The sequence below is a fragment of the Mobula hypostoma genome, chromosome 10 (genome assembly GCF_963921235.1).
Source record: "Mobula hypostoma chromosome 10, sMobHyp1.1, whole genome shotgun sequence".
Lineage (NCBI taxonomy): Eukaryota > Metazoa > Chordata > Chondrichthyes > Myliobatiformes > Myliobatidae > Mobula > Mobula hypostoma.
In genome coordinates, this window is record NC_086106.1 from 117,871,098 (window position 1) to 117,891,521 (window position 20,424).

General features: G+C 43.7%; 1 protein-coding gene across 1 annotated transcript; it reads left to right on the forward strand.

Moving 5' to 3' along the window:
* The first annotated feature begins 9,311 nt into the window (after positions 1 to 9,311).
* LOC134352573 (heat shock transcription factor, Y-linked-like) lies at positions 9,312 to 16,679 on the forward strand. The gene is made up of 2 exons (XM_063059825.1): positions 9,312 to 9,890; positions 15,891 to 16,679. Exons 1-2 carry the CDS (start codon positions 9,312 to 9,314, stop codon positions 16,677 to 16,679), a joined length of 1,368 nt encoding a protein of 455 aa, XP_062915895.1.
* Positions 16,680 to 20,424: the final 3,745 nt, after the last annotated feature.

Genomic DNA, 20,424 nt, shown 5'->3' on the forward strand with positions numbered 1-20,424 from the left:
TGAAACGAATGTCAACATTGCATTTGCCTTCCTTACTTTAGGTCTAAGTAAAGTTTATTAACCTGGAATGTTAATGCCAATTCTCTTTCCACAGATGCTGCCTGACCTGTTGAGTATTTTCAGCATTTGTTGGAGTTATTTTGTACGACAGAATGAACACTGTCCCATATTTTTTATAGCATAGAAGGAAGCTATTTCAGCCTATTGCGTCTATGCATACAATCCCACTCCCCCTGTAAAATACTCTCCCATGCATTCTGTTACACCATCCCAGGTTCTACCCCTCAGCTACACCCAAGAGACAATATTCAGAGGCCAATTCGCTGCATATCTTTGGGATTTGAGAGGAAACTGCAATTTCCCAGGGGATCCCATGCTGTCACAGGGAAGGCATGCAATTGTCCACAAGGACAACACCAGGGGTCAGGTTTGAATCCAGGTTGGAGCTGAGTCACAACATGCCATCCAAGAGCTCCCCAAATGTTATCCACACTCACTAGGGCCATGTTGCCCACATTCCCCAGAACTAAACCTGCCTTCTGTATTAGTCTGAAAATATACACAGCAAGGAAATTCTCTGCATTGTTTTGGAAATTCCCAGCTTTTCACTTTATTCCAACTGATTCCAGTGTTGGTGTTACTGAATTTCCCATCTCACTGCTCTACAATTCTTGCATTTCCCTATAATTTCAAAAGTTCAATGTAGATTTATTATCAAAGTACGTATGCAGATGTTACCATATATTATCTAGTGATTCATTTTCTTGCAGGATGAAGTTAACACAACAAAATTTTATGAAAAATGTACATAAACAAAGACTCCAATCTCTGCTTCTATGTCTTATGGTCTAAGACTGACAAACAACCAATGTGCAAAAGACGACAAAATGTGTAAATAAGGATAATACTGAGAACATGAGTTGAAAAGAGTCCTTGAAAGTGAGTTTTATAGATTGTAGAATCAGGTCAGAGTGCTGTAGTAGTGATTGAAGTTATCCATACCAGTTCAGGAGTCTGATGGTTGTAGCTAATAACTGTTCCTGAATGTAATGGTTCCCTGCCTGTCTTCTCTTCCACTCACATTTTGACGGGATACAGAATACACCCTGTACATGGTAACACATTCTCTCCTTGTCCTCTGTCCCTCTAGTACATTACTGTCCCTCAATCTTTTAGTACTTCCCTTTTCTTTTGGAACAAGAACCACAAGTACCCACTTGGTCCATGTTTCAGTATCAACACAACAGCACAATGCAACAGTGAAAAGATATTTGTCTCTGCTGCTCACTGTCCTAACTTATTTCACTTTGGGCATTTACACAGATGCCTTCTAAATCTATCATTGTCTTTCTTGTAGCCAGACTTAGTATACTCCTACTGGGAACTCAACAACTCCCCACTCTAATACTACCTGCCCTATCAGATGTTTGAACAGTACACACAAGATGCTGGAGGAACTCAGCAGGTCAGGAAGCATCTATGAAGATGAATTAACAGCCGACATTTCTGGCCAAGATCCTTCATCCCCTTCATCAGCAACTTGGCTTGAAATGTCGACTGTTTATCCCCTCCATAGATCATAAGACCAGAAGATACAGGAGCAGAATGAGGCCATCTGGCCCATTGAGTCTACTCTGCCATTTCATTATGGCTGATCCATTTTCCCTCTCAGCCCCAATCTCGTGCCTTCTTCCTGTAACCCTTCATACCCTGACTAATCAAGAATCTGTCAACGTCTGCCTTAAATGTACCCAATGACTTGGCCTCCACAGCCACCTGTGGCAACGAGTTCCACAGATTTACCATGCTCTGGGTAAAGAAATTCCTCTTCATCTCCATTCTTAAAGTACAACCCTCTATTCTGAGGCTGTGTCCTCTGGCCAGACTCCCCCAACATAGGAAACGACCTCTCCACATCTACTGTGTCGAAGGCCTTTCAACATCTGATAGGTTTCAATGAGGTCACCTCACATTCTTCCGAATTCCAGTGAGTACAGGGACAGAGCCATCAGACGCTCTTCATAAGACAAGCCTTTCAATCTCAGAATCATTTTTGTGAACCTTCTTTGAACCCTCTCCAATGTCAGCACATCCTTTCTTAGATAAGGGGCCCCAAACTGCTCACAATACTCCAAGTGAGGCCTCGCCAGGGCTTTATAAACCTCAATATTACATCCTTGCTTTTATATTCTAGTCCTCTCAAAATGAATGCTAACATTGCATTTGCCTTCCTCACCACCAACTCAACCTACAAATTAGCCTTTAGGGAATCCTACACGAAGACTCCGAAGTCATTTTGATTCTCAGATTTTTGAATTTTCTTTCCATTTAGAAAATAGTCTATGCTTTCATTTCTTCTGCCAAAGTGCATGACCATGCACTTCGAGCCACTTCTTTGCCCATCCTCCTAATCTAATTCCTTCTGTAGCCACTTTACTTCCTCAAAACCATCTGCCCATCACCTATCTTTGTAACCTCTGCAAACTTAGATTAGATTAGATTCAACTTTATTGTCATTGTGCCGAGTACAGATACAAAGCCAATGAAATGCAGTTAGCATCTAACCAGAATTGCAAAGAATAGTGTTATTTACAAAATAACTGCGAATAAAAAAGTAAGTGCTACAGCACACAAATATAAAAGTACTGAGACAGTACAATATGGGTGCAATACTGCTTAGCGCTGTGATGTGAGGTTCAGCAGGGTCACAGCCTCAGGGAAGAAACTCTTCCTGTGCCTGCTGGTGCAGGAGCAGAGGCTCCTGTAGCGCCTACCAGATGGGAGGAGAGTAAAAAGCCTATGGTTAGGGTGAGATGCATCCTTGATAATGCCCAGGCAGTGTTTATGGTAGATGTTCTCAATGGTGGGCAATTGGGTGCTGATAATCCGCTGGGCAGTTTTCATCACATGCTGGAGTGCTTTGCGGCCGATATGGGACAATTACCATACCACTCTGAGATGCAGTTGGTGAGTATGCTCTCAATAGATAGATAGATATACTTTATTAATGGTACAGCAGTAAAAGTCCGTCAGTATCCTTGGACAGAGATGATGCTCTGCAGGAAATAATTTTTGATCAGGATGGAGGAGTTCAGGGACCAGGTGAGATCCTCAGAAATGTGGACACCAAGGAATTTGAAGCTTGATACACGCTCCACTACAGTTCCGTTGATGTAGATGGGGACATGAGTGTGGCTCCTTGCATGCCTGAAGTCCACAATGATCTCCTTGGTCTTCTGGGTGTTAAGGGCCAGGTTGTTATCGACACACCACGCGGCCAGGTGCTGGACCTCGTCCCTGTAGGCCATCTCGTCATCCCCTCTGATCAGGCCAACCACCGTGGTGTCATCTGCGAACTTGATTATGGAGTTAGAACCATGTACAGGAACGCAATCATAGGTGAAAAGGGAGTACAGAAGAGGGCTCAGCACACAGCCTTGAGGCATGCCGGTGTTCAGGGTGAGAGTGGAGGAGGAGAGGTTGTCTAACTGAACTGATTAGGGTCTGTTAGTCAGAAAGTCCAAGGTCCAATGCAGAGGGATGAACTGATACCAAGCTGGTGAAGTTTGGCGATCAGCTTGGAGGGGATCACAGTATTGAATGCCGAACTAAAGTCAATGAACAGCATTCTGACATAAGAGTTGGGGCTGTCCAGGTGGGTCAGGGCAGAGTGAAGTGCCGTGGAGATGGCAGCCTCTGTTGACCTGTTGGTGCGATAGGCAAATTGATGGGCGTCCAGGGTAGTGGGCAGACAGGATTTCAGATGTGATAGAACCAGTCTCTCAAAGCACTTGGTCACAAAGCCATTAATTCCATCATTGAAGTTATTGACATATAATGTAAGAAGAAGCAGTCCTTACGTAGACCCTTGTGCAACACCACTAGTCACCGGCAACTAACTAGAAATGGCTCCCTTTATTCCCAACCTTTGCCACCTACCAATCATCCACTGCTTTATCTATGCTAGTATCTTTCCTGTATGGGTTTTTAACTGTTAAGCGGCCCCATGCCTGGCACTTTGTCGAAGGCCTTCTGAAATCCTAGCATACAACATCCACTGATTCACCTTTGTCTATCCTGCTTGTTATTTCTTCAAAGAATTCCAACAGATTTTTCAAGGAAGATTTTCAGAATCAGAATCTTATTATCACCAGCATGTGACGTAAAGTTTGTTAACATAGCAGCAACATTTCATTACAATACATAATCTAGCAGAGAAAAAAAAAGTAAAACATAATAATGTAAATTATGTATATTGAATCAATTTTTTAAAAAAACATGCAAAGACAGAAATACTGTATATTTTAAAAAAAGTGAGGTTGTCCAAGGATTCAATGTCTATTTAGGAATTGGATGGCAGAAGGGAAGAGGTTGTTCCTGAATCACCGAGTGTGTGCCTTCAGGCTTCTGTACGTCCTACCTGATGGTAACAGTGAGAAAAGGGCATGCCTGGGTGCTGGAGGTCCTTAGTAATGGACGCTGCCTTTCTGAAACAGCGCTCCCTAAAGATGTCCTGGGTACTTTGTAGGCTCATGCCCAAGATGGAGCTGACTAGATTTACGACTTTCTGCAGCTTCTTTCAGTCCTGTGCAGTAGCCCTTCCATACCAGACAGTGATGCAGCCGGTCAGAATGCTCTCCATGGTACAACTATAGAAGTTTTTGAGTGTATTTTTTGACATGTCAAATCTCTTCAAACTCCTAATAAAGTATAGCTGCTGTCTTGCCTTCTTTATGACTACATTGATATGTTGGGACCAGGTTAGATCCTCAGAGATCTTGACACCCAGAAAATTGAAACTGCTCACTCTCTCCACTTCTGATCTCTCTATGAGGATGGTATGTGTTCCTTCGTCTTACCCTTCCTGAAGTCCACAATCAGCTCTTTCGTCTTACTGACATTGAGTGCCAGGTTGTCACTGCGGCACCACTCCACTAGTTGGCATATCTCACTCCTGTACACTCTCTCGTCACCACCAGAGATTCTACCAACAGTGTTTATATCATCAGCAAATTTAGAGACGGTATTTGAGCTATGTCTGGCCACACAGTCATGTGTATATAGAGAGTAGAGCAGTGGGCTAAGCACACACCCCTGAGGTGTGCCAGTGGTGATTGTCAGTGAGGATGTTATGTTATCACCAATCCCGGTAGATTATGGTCTTCCAGTTAGGAAGTCAAGGATCCAATTGCAGAGGAAGGTACAGAGGCCCAGGTTCTGCAACTTCTCAATCAGGATTGTGGGAATGATGGTATTAAATGCTGAGCTATAGTCGATGAACAGCATCCTGACACAGGTGTTTGTGTTGTCCAGGTGGTCTAAAGCCGTGTGGAGAGCCAATGAGATTGCGTCTGCTGTTGACCTATTGTGGCAATAGGCAAATTGCAATGGGTCCTGTTCCTTGCTGAGGCAGGAGTTCAGTCTAGTCATGACCAACCTCTCAAAGCATTTCATCACTGTCGATGTGAGTGCTACTGGGCGATAGTCATTAAGGCAGCTCACAATATTCTTCTTGGGCACTGGTATAATTGTTGCTTTTTTGAAACAAGTGGGAACTTCTGCCTGTAGCATTGAGAGGTTGAAAATGTCCTTGAATACTCCCGCTAGTTGGTTGGTACAGGTTTTCAGAGCCTTATCAGGTACTCCATTGGGATCTTCCGCCTTGCGAGGGTTCACTCTCTTTAAAGACAGTCTAACATTGGCCTCTGAGTCAAAGATCACAGGGTCATCAGGTGCAGCAGGGATCTTCACAGCTGTAGTTGTGTTCTCCCTTTCAAAGCGTGCATAGAAGGCATTGAGTTCATCTGGTAGTGAAACATTGCTGCTGTTCATGCTATTGGGTTTTGCTTTGTAGGAAGTAATATCTTGCAGACCCTGCCAGAGTTGCCACACTTCTGGTGTCGCCTCTAACCTCATTTGAAATTGTCTCTTCGCCCTTGAAATAGCTTCCTCAAATCATGCCTGGTTTTCTGCTACAGGCCTGGGTCACCAGACTTGAAGGCCACAGATCTGGCCTTCAGCAGATGATATACCTCCTGGTTCATCCATGGCTTTTGGTTTGGGAATGTACAATAAGTCTTTGTGGGCACACACTCATCCACACAGGTTTTAATGAAGTCGGTAACAACTGCAGCATACTCATTCAGGTTTGAAGATGAATCCCTGAATACAGTCCAGTCCACCGATTCAAAGCAGTCCTGTAGGCACTCTTGTGCTTCCCTTGGCCAAACCTTGGTCCTCATTGTTGGTGCTGCAGTCTCCAGTCTCCGCCTATTCTCAGGGAGTAGAAGTACAGCTAGGTGATCAGTCTTCCCCAAGTTTTCCCTTAAGGAAACCTATTTTATGGGAGAATGAGGGGGTGATAGATAGGAGCTACAGGGAGGTAGTCACCCCTGGGCTGCAGGAGGCAGGTAACTGGGTGACTGTCAGGGGCAGGAAGGGAAATGCACAGCCAATGCAGAGGACCCCTGTGGCTATTCCTGTCAATAATAAATATACCATTTTCAATATTGTAGAGGGGAACAGTGACTGGGTCTCTGACACTGAGTATAGTGCTGTGGCTCAGAAGAGAAGAGAGGTGAAGAGGACTGCAGTGGTGATAGGAGATTCCATAGTCTGAGGAACGGAGATGAGATTCTGCAGATGTGATCTAGATATCTGGATGGTATGTTGCCTCCCAGGTGCCAGGGTCAGGGGTGCCTCAGACTGGGTCTGTGGCATTCTAAATGGGGGAGGGTGAGCAGCCAGAAGTCTTGGTACATATTGGCACCAGTGACAGGTAAGAAAGGTGAGGAGGTCCTGAAGAGAGATTTCTACCTGTCATTGGTGCCAATATGTACCAGGACTTCTGGCTGCTCACCCTCCCCATTTAGAATGCCACAGACCCAGTCTGAGGCATCCCTGACCCTGGCACCTGGGAGCAACATACCATCTGGGTGTCTCAATTGTGCCCACATAACCTCGTCTCTGTTCCTCAGACTATGGAATCTCCTATCACCACTGCAGTCCTCTTCACTTCTCTTCCCTTCTGAGCCACAGCACTATACTCAGTGCCAGAGACCCAGCCACTGCTCCCCTCTACAATATTGAAAATGGTATATTTATTATTGAGGGGAATGGCCACAGGGGTCCTCTGCATTGGATGTGCATTTCCCTTCCTGAGCCTGACAGTCACCTAGTTACCTGCCTCCTGCAGCCCAGGGGTGACTATCTCCCTGTAGCTCCTATCTATCACCTCCTCATTCTCTCGTAGAAGTCGATGGTCATCGAACTGCAGCTTCAGTTCCTTAATACATTCTCCCAGGAGCTGCAGCTCAGTGCACCTGGTGCAGGTGTGGCTATCTGGGAGACAAGAGGTCTCCGCGAATTTCCACATCTTACACACCGACCTGTTGAGCTCCTCAAGATTTCCAACAGCTGCAGGATCTCTTGAATTTAAGATTCCTGAACTGTTCACAAATCCACAAATGCATTTTGCTCTACATGAACACAACTATTTATTTTTGTAACTTAGGTAATTTTTATATCCCATACTGTACTGATGGGGTGGCAGGATGGAGATAATAATCTTTCAAAGGAGGTGCAAGATGCTCTTTCCCTCCACCAGCCTGAAGGTCACCCTTGGGCAAGGTGTAGCACCTGCTTAGCACCCATATCAGGGTTACGTGAAGTCATGGGAGCAGGTGGTGGATGGTCGTTTGAGCAGCTGGTGCAGATCACAAGTCCTGGTTATGTGACCACTGACACCAGGCAGACAATCTCTGAAGAGTATTGATAATGGCTGGGGTCACCCATCTTGTAAAGACACTGCCCAGAAGAAGGCAATGGCAAACCACTCCTGTGGAAGAAAATTGGAAAGACCATGATTACCCATGTCATATGACATGGCACGTAACAAATGGACTGTATTAATGCCACAAAACAACAACGTTCATGACATATGCCAGTGATAATAAATGCAATCCTGATTCTGTTACATGGTTCACTTCATTTTTTATCCCCAAGCTACCTGCTTGGTTCTACACGAACACAACTAAGAACTTACTGGTTCAGCTAATAACGTTCATTTCGTCATATAAAGCATCTTGATACTTAACATAGACAGTAGTCTTAGCAGCCATAAAAGTTTCAGTAACATACAGCAACTGTTTGATCATTGAGGCTTGATGAATGAATGATTGTCAAATCATTGGCAAAATCTCCCAGCAGCCCCTGAAGAAATGACGCAGAGCACAGACTCAAGCTAAATCAGTAGAGGAAGACGTCATTAGCTGTATCTGTTCTCTCAACCCAAGATACATCTTCCAAACAGTAAAGATTTTAGTGTGTAACTAGCTCTGACATTAATACAGATCTGACAGGACCTAGGCTGCATTCACTCAAGGCCAGAAGGCCTGTGTGATGTCACAGCAGAATGTGGTCATGTGACTCGAGCTTTGGGGCAATTAGTGCACAGTTCTAAAGAGAAGCAATCATTCGTGAATTTTCAACAGCTAATGGAGGGTGCAAATCACTTTTTAATTTTGGCCTCTTCCTCTTTCCTTTCCAGTCCTGATGAAGGTTCTTGGCTCAGAAAGCTGACTATTTATTCATTTCCATAGATCAGTCTGCCCTGCTGAGTTCCTCCAGCATTGTGTGTGTGTGTTGTTCTGGATTTTGAGCATCTGCAGAATCTTTTGTGTTTATAGATCACTTTTTGGTTTTGGGATATACATTTTATGAAATGATTGCATTAACTCCCAGCCCCCTGTGGAGATCTCCAATGATGGGGAGACTCCATTGAAGGAATGTGCAAAGATTGGTCTGCTGAAGAGGGCATACAATGACTACTAAACTTTCACTCAAAGTACTTGAAGCCTTCAAAGTGCAATCCTCCAGCCACCTACCATTCCTGCTGGACACCCTGAGGCGGTTTTCTTTGGCCCAAAACAGCAGAGCTGGTGACTGCAAAGAGCCTGAACTGCTTCCAGCTCACAAAATCTAACCGCCACCCAGAGACCGTGTCCAGCCCTAGCAGCAGGCTGGAGGGTTAGAGGCAGGCTTTGGGCCGCTGTGGGTCATTTCTCCTGGGGACAGGATGAAGTTTTCCATATTGTGACGGCCTCTGGATTGTGGCAAACTCCATTGTGACGGCCCTGAGGCGCGTTGGCGGTTTGGTTTTGTGACGAACGGAACTCCGCACCATATCTCACGACACATCACTTAACTTGCTCTGTCCGGTGCTAGCCTCTGTGCAGATCAAAATAAAAGATCAAACCTGGTCAGACTCCGCTGGAACGCACGGCGGACCCAACACACACCTGTCCGAGACTATGTCTGCGCACCAGAAAGCCATCCCAGTGGGAAAGGAAGGCGAGACCAAAGGTGACACACGCTCCACGCCGCCGCCGCCGCCCAACCAGCCCGAGCAAAAGGGCGCCGGCCCGTCCACTGAGAAGCCTCATGATAGATCATCAGCCGGCTTGGCTTGTGACCACACCGCGGCGGGCGACTCGGAACTCCGGACGATGCTGGAAGAAAATGCTCTCCAAGCCCTGACCGGGGAGTCGGTTTTAAAAAGACCCAGGCTTGTCTACTATGAAGAGGTAGGTGACACTGACCTTATGTCACTCACCTTCCCGAAAAAACTCTGGAAGATCGTTGAGAGCGATCAGTTTGCGTCCATCCAGTGGGACGATGGTGGAAACTGTGTAGTTATAGATGAGGAGTCCTTTAAGAAGGAGGTGCTGGAGCGGCGCGGCCCCGCCAGGATTTTTGAAACTGACTGCATGAAAAGTTTCATTCGGCAGCTGAATCTATATGGTTTTAGCAAAATCCGCCAGGATTTCCAGCGATCTGCCTCTCTTTCTGAATTCATTGCTGAAGAAAAAGGAGCAGTTTCAATGACCAAGGTAGAAAAAAAAACACAAATATAGAGTAACAAACGATTATTGTCGCTAATGTTTTACGGAACCTCTCCAACCCTCCCCCTTAAACCACCTGTTCTCAAAACAAATTTTCTAGGAATGCAGAAACACTGCGCCAATTCGTGAGGTGAACGATTGCCACATTCTAGTTTTTGAAAAGGTATAACACTACTGGATCGGGAAATAGGTAATAATATTTATAAAGCTTCCACCCAAAATATAAATAGCTCGACTAATTGGCATGGACACGTGGCAAAGTATTTATAAACGCACCTGTGTAAGTGTTGATCCTTGTACATGCGTTATTTAAGCCAGCGGCAAAGGAAACCACAGTGTGTGTTTGGAAGTCTGTGATAAAATTATCTTTTTTTCTATAATTATTTAAAATGACCTGTAAAAATGTAAACTGACAAACCAGGTCACTGCAACACTCTGAAAGAATTGGTTCTCTACGGGAAAAATGTCAGTGTTTTCCCCTCAAGCTCCACAAATTTCCTTGTAAAATGCTTAAACTAATCGAAATTAAAGTGTTCCATTGCATATAATGGGAAATAAAATGTAAACTGACCAATCAAGTCGCTGCAACAGTGAAAGAATTGGTTCCCTGCAGGAGAAACGTCAATGTTCTCCCCTTTGTGACCAACTTCTCTCAAGATCCACCACGTTTAATTGCAAAATGGTTAAACTAATCGAAATTAAGGTGCTTCAGTGTATATAATTGAAATAAAACACCAAGAGCTGATAATCCATGCTTTTTTATGTAACGTGGCATTGATCATCACAATGCTGGTAGATTGTGACCAGACTGGAAACCACTCATGGAATAAATGCATTGCAGCACGGAACTGTTGACCTCTGTCCCCTGCTCATTTGTACCAGGTTGACCCTAATGATATGGTTGCTAAGGTGATGATGTCATAAAGGTCATTCCCTGTTGCTATGCTGATTATATTATCGTGATGTCAAAATGAATTGAAGACTTGACCTCCCTGACCAACACACTCCTTATGGAGAGAATATGTGTTGGGGATTCCTTGGCTATTCAATTAATCCAGTCTGACCAAATAAAGCAAATATTTTAGAACATTACAGTACAATACAGGCCCTTTGGCCCATAATATTGCGACGACCTTTTAACCGAGTCTAAGATCAATTGAACTCCTCCCTCGGACGTAGTCCTCCATTTTTGTTGGAGTTAAGAAGAATGGGGGCGGGAGGCGGCGGGATCTCATTGAAACCTATTGAATATTGAAAGGCCTAGATAGAGTGGATGTTTCCTATAGTAGGTGAGTCCAGGAGCAAAGGGCAAATCCTCCAAACAGAGGGATATCCATTTAGAATGGAGATGAGAAGGAATATCTTTAATCAAAGGATAGCGAATCTGTGGAATTTGTTGCCGCAGACAGCTGTGGAGGCCAGTCATTGGACATATTTAAAGTGGAGGTTGATAAACTCTTGATTAGTCAAGGAGTCAAAGGTTATGGGGAGAAGGCAGGAGAATGATATTGGGAGGGATAATAAGTCAGCCATGACTAATGACAGAGCAGACTTGATGGACTGAATGGCCTAATTCTGCTCTTATGCCTTATGGTGTAATAGTCTAAAGCTCGTGTTCACACATGAATTAGGAATGCCCACGTGTTTGGGGTTGTGGAGGTAATTGAATTTTGTTGCAAATCACCTCTGTCAGCAGAAGGAGAAAACAAAGGCAGGGGGAGTGAAGCAGGAAATAGAAATATTGCTATTGGTATTGTGAACACAAGAGATTCTTCAGATGCTGGAGATTTAGAGCAACACACACAAAATGCTGGAGGAACAGCAGGTCAGGCAGATTCTATGGAGGGGAATAAACAGTCAACATTCTGGGCCAAGGCCCTTCATCAGGACTGGAAGAGGAGGAAGAAGCCAGAATTAGAAAGTGAGGGGAGGGGGAAGGAGTACAAGTTGGCAAGTGATAGGTGAGGCCAAGTGAGGGTGAAGGAGGGTGGGGGAATGGGATGGGGCATAAAGTAAGAAGTTAGGAGGGGATAGATGGAAGAGGTAAAGAGCTGATGAAGAAGGAATCTGATAGGAGGGGACAGTAGACCATGGTAGGATGAGAAGGAGGAGGTGCATGGGTAGGTGAGGAGAAGAGTATGGATGACAGGGGAACCAGAATGGTGAATGGAAAAAGGGGAGGGCGGGAAAGAAATGACCAGAACTTAGAGTAATCAATATTCACGCCACCAGGTTGGAGGCTACCCAGGTGGCATTTGAGGTGTTGCTCCTTCAGGCTGAGGCTGGCCTTATTGTGACCATAGAGGACACCATGGACCAACATGTTGGAATGGGAATGGGAAGTTGAATTAAAATGGGTGGTCACCGGGAAATCCCACCTTTTGTGGCAGATAAAGCGAAGGTGCTCGACCAGTTGGTTCCCCCTTCTATGTTGGTTCTCATCGATATGAAGGTGGTCACACAGGGAGCACCAGATACAGTAGATGACCCCAATCGACTTGCAGGTGAAGTATTGCCTCATCTGGAAGGACTGTTTGGAGCCCTGAATGGTGGTGAGGGAGAAGGTATAGGGCACTTGTACCTTCTATACCCAATAAGTGGCCACTGTGTGTACATTTATAGTCTTCTGCTGCTGTAGCCCATCCACTTCAATGTTTGACATGTTGTGCATTCAGAGGTGTTCTTCTGCACACCACTGTTGTAACGCAAGGTTATCTGAGTTACTGTCACTTTCCTGTCAGCTTGATCCAGTCTGGCTATTTTCCTCTGACCTCTCTCATTAATGAGGCCTTTTCACCCACAGAACTGTAGCTCACGAGATGTTTTTTGTTTATTGCACCATTCTCTGTGAACTCCAGAGATTGATATGTGTGAAAATCCCAGGGGATCAGCCGTTACTGAGATACGCAAACCATCCCATCTGGCACCAATGTCATAGTCTAAGTCACTTAGGTCAGATTTCTTCCCTATTCTGATGTTTGAACAAGTAAACCTTTTGACCATTTATGCATTGAGTTGTTGCCACAGGATTGGCTGATTAGATAATTACATTAACGAGCAGATGTACAGATGTACTTAATAAAATGGCCACTGAATGTACATTAACTTTGTTTATTGAAAATTTAAATACAACTATTAGGAATTTTGTTTCAATGGAATGCTTAGGTGATCTGCTTGCATAGATTATAACCCATTATGGCAAGAGGTAATTTAGATACATACTGAGGCCACTTCCAAAGGCCTTGCTTATTACTGGGGTGAGTGGCCTACTTGGAGTACCTTGCAGTGTCAAGTAGGAAGATCTACATGTTCAGAGTTAATTTTTGGACGCATTTGTCCATTAACTTCCTAAAATAGCAGATATGAGAGAAGGTGGGATATTGACAGAGTGCGCTTTTTGCATCTTTGGTCTGCAAAGAGAGGAGAAGGGGTTGAGAGGGATAATAAATCAGCCATGATGGAATCACAAACAAGAGAAAACCTGCAGATGCTGGAAGTCAGAGTAATACACACAACACGTTGGGGTATCTTAGCAGCCTAGGCAGCAGCTATGGAAAAGAGTAAAGTCCCGAATGACAGAGCAGATGTGATGGTGCTAATTGTGCTTATAGTTTCATGGTCAAAGGAAATGTGCTGTGGGAGTTGCTTTGTTGAGCAGTTACTGCTGCGTTGGGATCATATCCAGTGTACTGAGCCAGAGGCCTGTTATATCACTGGTCTGAACTGGTGTAGATGCAGGTCTACGAAGGGGACTTGATCCAGAGGTGCACAGACATCGGGTCATGGAGGTCTAGAGCACTGCAGCTCAGAAACAAGTCCTTCAGCCTATTTAATCCATGTCGGACTATTACACTGCCTAGTCCCATCAGTCTGCACCCGAACCACAGCCCTCCCTACCCCTCTCATCCTTTTACATAAAAAAGCTCTTAAACGTTGAAGTCCAACCTGCGTCTAGCACTCCCACTGGCAGCTGGTTCCACACTCACAGCACCCTGTGAGTGAAAAAGTTCTGCCTTGTGTTCCTCTTAAACATTTCACCCTTGATCAGATGTAGCGACCACCTTAAATTCCCACAGAATTCTTGGTTAAACTGATGAACGGCTTGACAAACCAGATGGCCAGAGGGTCAGGCAGCATTTGTGGAGGGAAATGGACTGTCAACATTTTGGGTTGAGACCCTTCATCTGGACTGAAAGAGTAGGGAAAAGTTAGTTTGCATGAAGAGCTGAAGGGGAGTGTTTGGCAGGTGATGGGTGGATCCAGGTGAGGAGGGGTAATAGGTAGATGGCGGAGGAAAGGTTGGGGATTGTGACAGAGCCTGGGAGGTGAAAGGCGGAGGGGGACAAAGGAACTCAGCAGGTCAGGCAGCATCCGTGGAAACACTGACTGATCGTTTCCACGGATGCTTCCCGACCTGCTGAGTTCCTCCAGCGTGTTGTGAGTCTTGCTTTGACCCCAGCATCTGCAGAGTATTTTGTGGAGGGGACAAAGGGCTGTAGGTGGTGGAATTTGATATGACAGAAAGGTGGAGCTTGGAACCAAATAAGGGAGGTGGGGTGGGAAGATAGGGTCGGAGGAGGAAGAGGAAAATCTGGGAGATTAGAGGCCTAGGGTGAGTGTAGGAGGAACTGATCAGGAGAATAGGCAAAAGGGACAGATGGGGTGCAGGTTATCTAAAATTGGAGAATTTAATGTTCATGCTATTCAGGCTGTAGACTACCCCAGGTGTAATCTGAGGTTCTGTCCTTCTGGCTTGCATTTAGCTGCACCCTAGAAGTGGAGGAGGCCAAGGATAGACACGTCAGTGACATTTTGGGTCTGCTGGAGAAAGGAATCTCACCAATTAGATCCGGGCAATCATATACATTACAGATACATTAATGAAGTGACGAAAATCAATACGATTTCTTTGACAAGGAGGTTAAAGAGTGGGCTAGTATGTTTGCAGATGTCACAGAGATTGGTGGAGTTGTGAATTGTGTAGAAGATTGTCATTGGTTACAACAGGACATTGACAGGATGCAGAGCTGGGCTGAGAAGTGGCAGATAGAGTTTTCAACCTGGAAAAGTGTGAAGTGATTCACTTTGGAAGGTTGAACTTGAAGGTGGAATACAAGCTCAATGACAGGTTTCTTAGTAGTGTGGAGGAACAGAGGATCCATATCTGTAAATCCCTCAAGGTTACTGCACAGGTTGATAGGGTTGTCAAGAAGGCGTATGGTGCGTTGGCCTTCATTAGTCATGGGATTGAGTTAAAGAGCCATGAGGCTCTATAAAACCCTGGTTAGACCAGTCTTGGAGTATTATGTTCAGTTCTGGTTACCTCATGACAGGAAGAATGGGTGAGCTTTAGCAAGAATGCAGAAGAAATTTACCAGGATGCTGCCTGGATTAGAGAGCATGTCTTGTGAGAAAAGGTTGAGCAAGCTAGGGACTTTCTCTTTAGAACGTAGGAGGATGAGAGGTAACCTGGTAGAGGTGTACAAGATGACAAGAGACATAGATCGAGCAAATAACCAGAGATTTTTTTCTCCCAGGACAGAAATGTCTAATATGAGAGGGCAAAATCTTAAGGTAATTGGAAGAAAGTGTAGGGGGCTTGTCAGAGGTAAATTATTTACACAGAGAGTAGTGAGTGTGTGGAATGCGCCGTCAGGAGTAGAGGCAGATACTTTAGGGGCATTTAAGAGATTCTTAGAGAGACACATGAATGATAGTAAAATGGAGAGCTGGGTGGGAGGGAAGGGTTGGATTGATCTTAGAGTAGTTTAAAAGACTAGCACAACATTGTGGTCCAAAGGGCCTGTAATGTTTTATGTTCTAGTTACCCTAATGAAGTGATCAGTAGTGTTGGCCACAGTTCTATTCCCTTGAGGCAAAAATGCAGAACTGCCCCCATTACAGTGGTCCAAAGGTATTCAGGGTTGGAAAGGTTAAAACAATGATGTCCATGCAGAGATTAATAAAATGATGGTATTCTTATTTCAGTTTCAGTTTTACCATAACCTGAATTTCAGAAGAGATTACCCTCATCTGCTGCCCAGAATGAAGCGAAGAGTTGGGATTAAAAGTGCAGTTCCTAATCTTAACTGCACAGAAGGTGATTCCGGCCGTGAGACCCCTGCCAGTGGGGGAGCAACAGGTGGCACGAGGCAGCTCATACAGACACTAGCTGTTAAGCAGAACAGCTTGGTCTCGCCGATGAGGGAAAACGAGCAGAAATTTGCATTTGAGACTAATGTCAGCAGCCATCGGGTCGCCAGTACCGGAAACTCGAGCGGTTCCGGCAATGCGGCTTCCTCTGCCTTGGCGGTGAGGTCTGCCGACCACGCGGCAACGGAGCAGAGTGCCAAGGTAAACCACATGGCTCAGTTCCACCCGTCGCAACACAGCAGCCTAGTCCGGGCTGGCAATCACGCCATGGAGACCAGCAGCACCACCTCAGCTACCTCTGTGTACCATCTCATGCCCCCCATGGCGGCGAGCTTTGGAGCTATGATGGGGATGCCAGGCTTCCAGGGCATGTACCCGGACCTCACAGCGGCCGCTGCCCAAGCCCACCTGGCCAGCCTGCTGCCATTTTGCAATCCGTGGTTCTCCATGCCCATGATGGCGGCTGCCTCTGCTATCTCCATGTCGTCGGGGTCTTCGGTCCACCATCACCGACCTCCGCCACACCATCACCACTGTCCTAACTGCAACTGTCAAGGAGGCAGTGCGTCGTCCACCAGAGGTGGTCCTAGAAACAGTGAATACATGACAGGACCACACAGATAAAATTAAATAAGTGATGAAGACACTTAACTAAATAATAACTAAACAGAAATAATAACTAAAGAACATGTTAAAATAAACTCCTAAACAAATGTTCTTATCAGCATTGGTGTATTTGCTTGTGATTTGTTTCCCCTCTCTGTTCTCTTCCTTTGCTGCCCTTCTCTTTTTTAGTCTCCTTACCCGACTTTGATTTTTGGTGCTTGCCATAAAAATCATTAATTCTATTTCCTAGCAAGCTAGGTGTGTCGTGAAATGGATATATGGTAACTGTAAAGAAGAAATATTATTTAGTTGTTCATGGTGATACAGTGCTAGGCTGAGCTTACACTAAACCTTCAATTTTGGTCTTTTTTTATGGATATTAAAATGTTGTTTAAAAAAAAAACTGTATTCCTGATTTGTATATCTGTTGCAACCTGTTGCCCCTCTGGAAGGGTCTGCAAGCTGTAAGAATAAAGAAAAATAAAATATTAAGAAAAGCTGTAGCAATTTGACAGTTGCCTCTATATTTAAACTCATCAAATAAACTCGTTCACCGTTCCAGTCCCTGGTGAGACAAAAGTCTTTTTGAACTTTGGCCTATTAGTTCCCGTCCAAAGACTTTAGTTCTTTCCAATTTCTATATGACCCTAAATGCTAAGAGGGGAGGCTGTCATAGTGGTTACCTGAAAACAAAGCAAAACTCCTCAGTGACTGACCACGGGCATTGATACTGTATAACACGCTTCTAAAATAATGAATTTCCAAAGTTGAAAGTTGAAAAAGGTACATTTGGTCCTTTATTACGAACCCACAAAGATGAATGATCGTATAGCGATAAAAAACTAACAAAACTAAAACTAGCGATATAACGAAATTAGTGTAACTAAGTGGTTGAACGAAATTAGCATAATCAGAATTAGTGAAGTTAGTATAATAGAGAAATTAACGGTCAATAAAAAATAATCACCTTTGCCCCGACTCACTCCCTGGCTCTAACCAGACCAAACTGACCCAAGGCAAAGTATGACTATGTAACTGTACTCATTCACTTCTACCACACCCCAACCAATGTGAGAACCTACTCATGATAAACGTGCAACACGAAATATAATACAGACAGACAGACAGAAAATAGATTCATGGCTTCTGCAATTGTTGTTTCATTAAAACCATGTCCAGAATCCCTGTGCAGGGTCAGTGGAGTAAGAACTCCAGAAGCTTTTGGTCCTAAGTTCATTCAGTGGAGCTTTCTAGATGTGTTAGTCATTAGGCATATAACTTGATCTCAAAAATCCATCTTCTTGCTTATTACAAATTGTCCATTTGTGGACATCTTTGATATGCACTCCAGTAGGGAGGTTATCCAGTCACTGGATGCTTGGTTAGATCGATCAATAGTGTTCAGTGTTAAGTTATTCTTCTTGGGGTGGTTTTGAAGAGGCAGTTCACTACTTTTGAGAGTTTTTCTGCATTGAATGCTTGTCTGGCTTGGATGGTAAAAAGTACAGCCAAGTTTTGATTTCAGTGCATTGGAACCTGGAACCAAAAAAAAACCCAAACAAGCTCATATTACTTTGAAATATAGATTTATTCCAAATCTTAGCAGAAGAGGGCAACCTTCCTGGATTTAGGATGACTTTGCAATTCTAAAGAATTTGCTTGTCTTATTAAATGGCACAAAGTTAGAAGTGCAGGGCACAGATGTAAAATTCTTTTGTTGTCCTCTCCAAATGATCTTTCCTTAAATTACACCGATAATGAAGGAATTAGTGTTTGAGGTGCAATAATTGATGCAAGTGTAGAAATTTACATTAACACCCATATGTATAAAAATTACCACTTTAACGGGCAACTTGTAAACTGCATTTGCTTCTAGTTTATGTGTCTGATGGGTGCTGATCTCTGTGAATGTTAGATCATTGCCCATTCAGCCCAGCCAGTCTGGTTTTGCACTTTTCTCCAAGAGTCGTGTGATTATTACTCTCGCTGGTGCCTTCTCCTTATATCCTCCCTCTCAGCTTTCCAAAGCTCTCTGGGCTCTACCTCAACTGTGGCCGGGAATTCACATTCTAACAACTTTTTGTGTGAAGATTTAATTTCTTCAGCCCTCCCCATTTAATTTTTTTGTGCGATTATCTTAACGTGTGGTTTTCCGGCAATTGTATCTGAATGTATGGATTTCCTTCAATTGTTTCACAACACAGGAAATAAATGTTTCTCTGCATTACTCTTTCTCACCCTGATGATCTCATCCTTAATCTACTTGGCGCAAAAGAAACCTTCACGCAATTTTCAGTATTTTTCACATGGGTTCCTATAGATGATTTGAAGCTATAAGTGATCTTGTTGAACTTCAATGTTATTTCTATGCTTTTGTATTTGAAGCCACTAATGGTGTTAGTGGCTGTGTCTATCTGAATTATGATCTTGAATTACCTGTGCACATGTACACCAATTTCCTTCATCTCCCCAACTCACTTAAGCTCTCTCCGAATGCTTTATTCAAAATACTCTATTTTAAATTTTCCATGTTGCTTATGCCATGTTTTTCCACCTGTGACTTCCTAATCCTTGCTTCAGTTTGTCACTGAATCTGCCTACCCAACCTGAACCCAGTTGATTTCATCTATAGTTGGGTAGGGTATAGTTATAAGTCCTTGGGCACGGGTAGGACTTTAACCTTAAGCCCAAGCAGTTCTTGGTTATCATTCTCTTTTCTAGTGTGCTGTCACTGGCATATCTAAAAAATGTTCATTACTGTGCAGAAAGCTTGGGCACCCCAGATTTTTTATATGGTTTCAGATGATATGGCCTCCACAGAGCCCTGATCTCAACGTCATCGAGGCTGTCTGGGATTGCCTAGAGAGACAGACGCAAATGAGACAGCCAAAGTCTGCAGAAGAACTGCGGCAAGTTCTCCAAGATGCTTGGAACAACCTACCAGCCGATTTTCTTATAAAACTGCACGGTGTCCCTAAGAGAATTGATGCAGTTTTAAAGGCAAAGGCTGGTCGTACCAAGTATTGATTTGATTCAGTATTTGACTGTTTACTGTTTTTTTAGATTTTTTTTGATATTTAGAAACCTTTCACTTCATTATTTTTGAAAGCATCTTCACTTTACAGAACTTTTTTTACATGTGCCTAAGACTTTTGCACAGTACTCTATATGCTAATAGTCTTATCACGTTTCTGCATTTCTGATGATAAAATGAGAGATAATGTACTGTATGTTAAAATATATGAAAATAAAATTAATTATTTGGTTTCCTCTTTGTAAATGTTTGGCATTTGATTGACTTTAAAATTCTAAAGGACATTATTGAAAATAGCATAACACTTTTTAAATATGAATGTTGATCTGCTGTTTTAATCCTTACTGGATGCTGTATGGTACAGTGTTCTATGCTATTATATTGCACATATAGATTATGATTAATCTTAGTAGCATTATAATATTGGATATGTTCAATTGTCGATTTGTTTTTTTTATTATGTCACAGTTACAACTTTGTTTTCCAAAGTTGCTTCCTCATGCCTTTCAAAAGAAGCTGTAGAATGTAATTTTAAAGTCGTCCATCCCGGAATAATCATTTTATTTTTTTGGCTTGAGTTTATGATGTTTGGAACAGCCCTTCTCAAAGGCCGGCTGGTGAATTTATCCAACATCAGCAAGAGTCTCCTTGAGCAGCGGTGAAGAGAATTGGAATACTCTACTGCATGAGCATCCTTCCCAATCACCACTTTTTTAACCAAGTCATGTG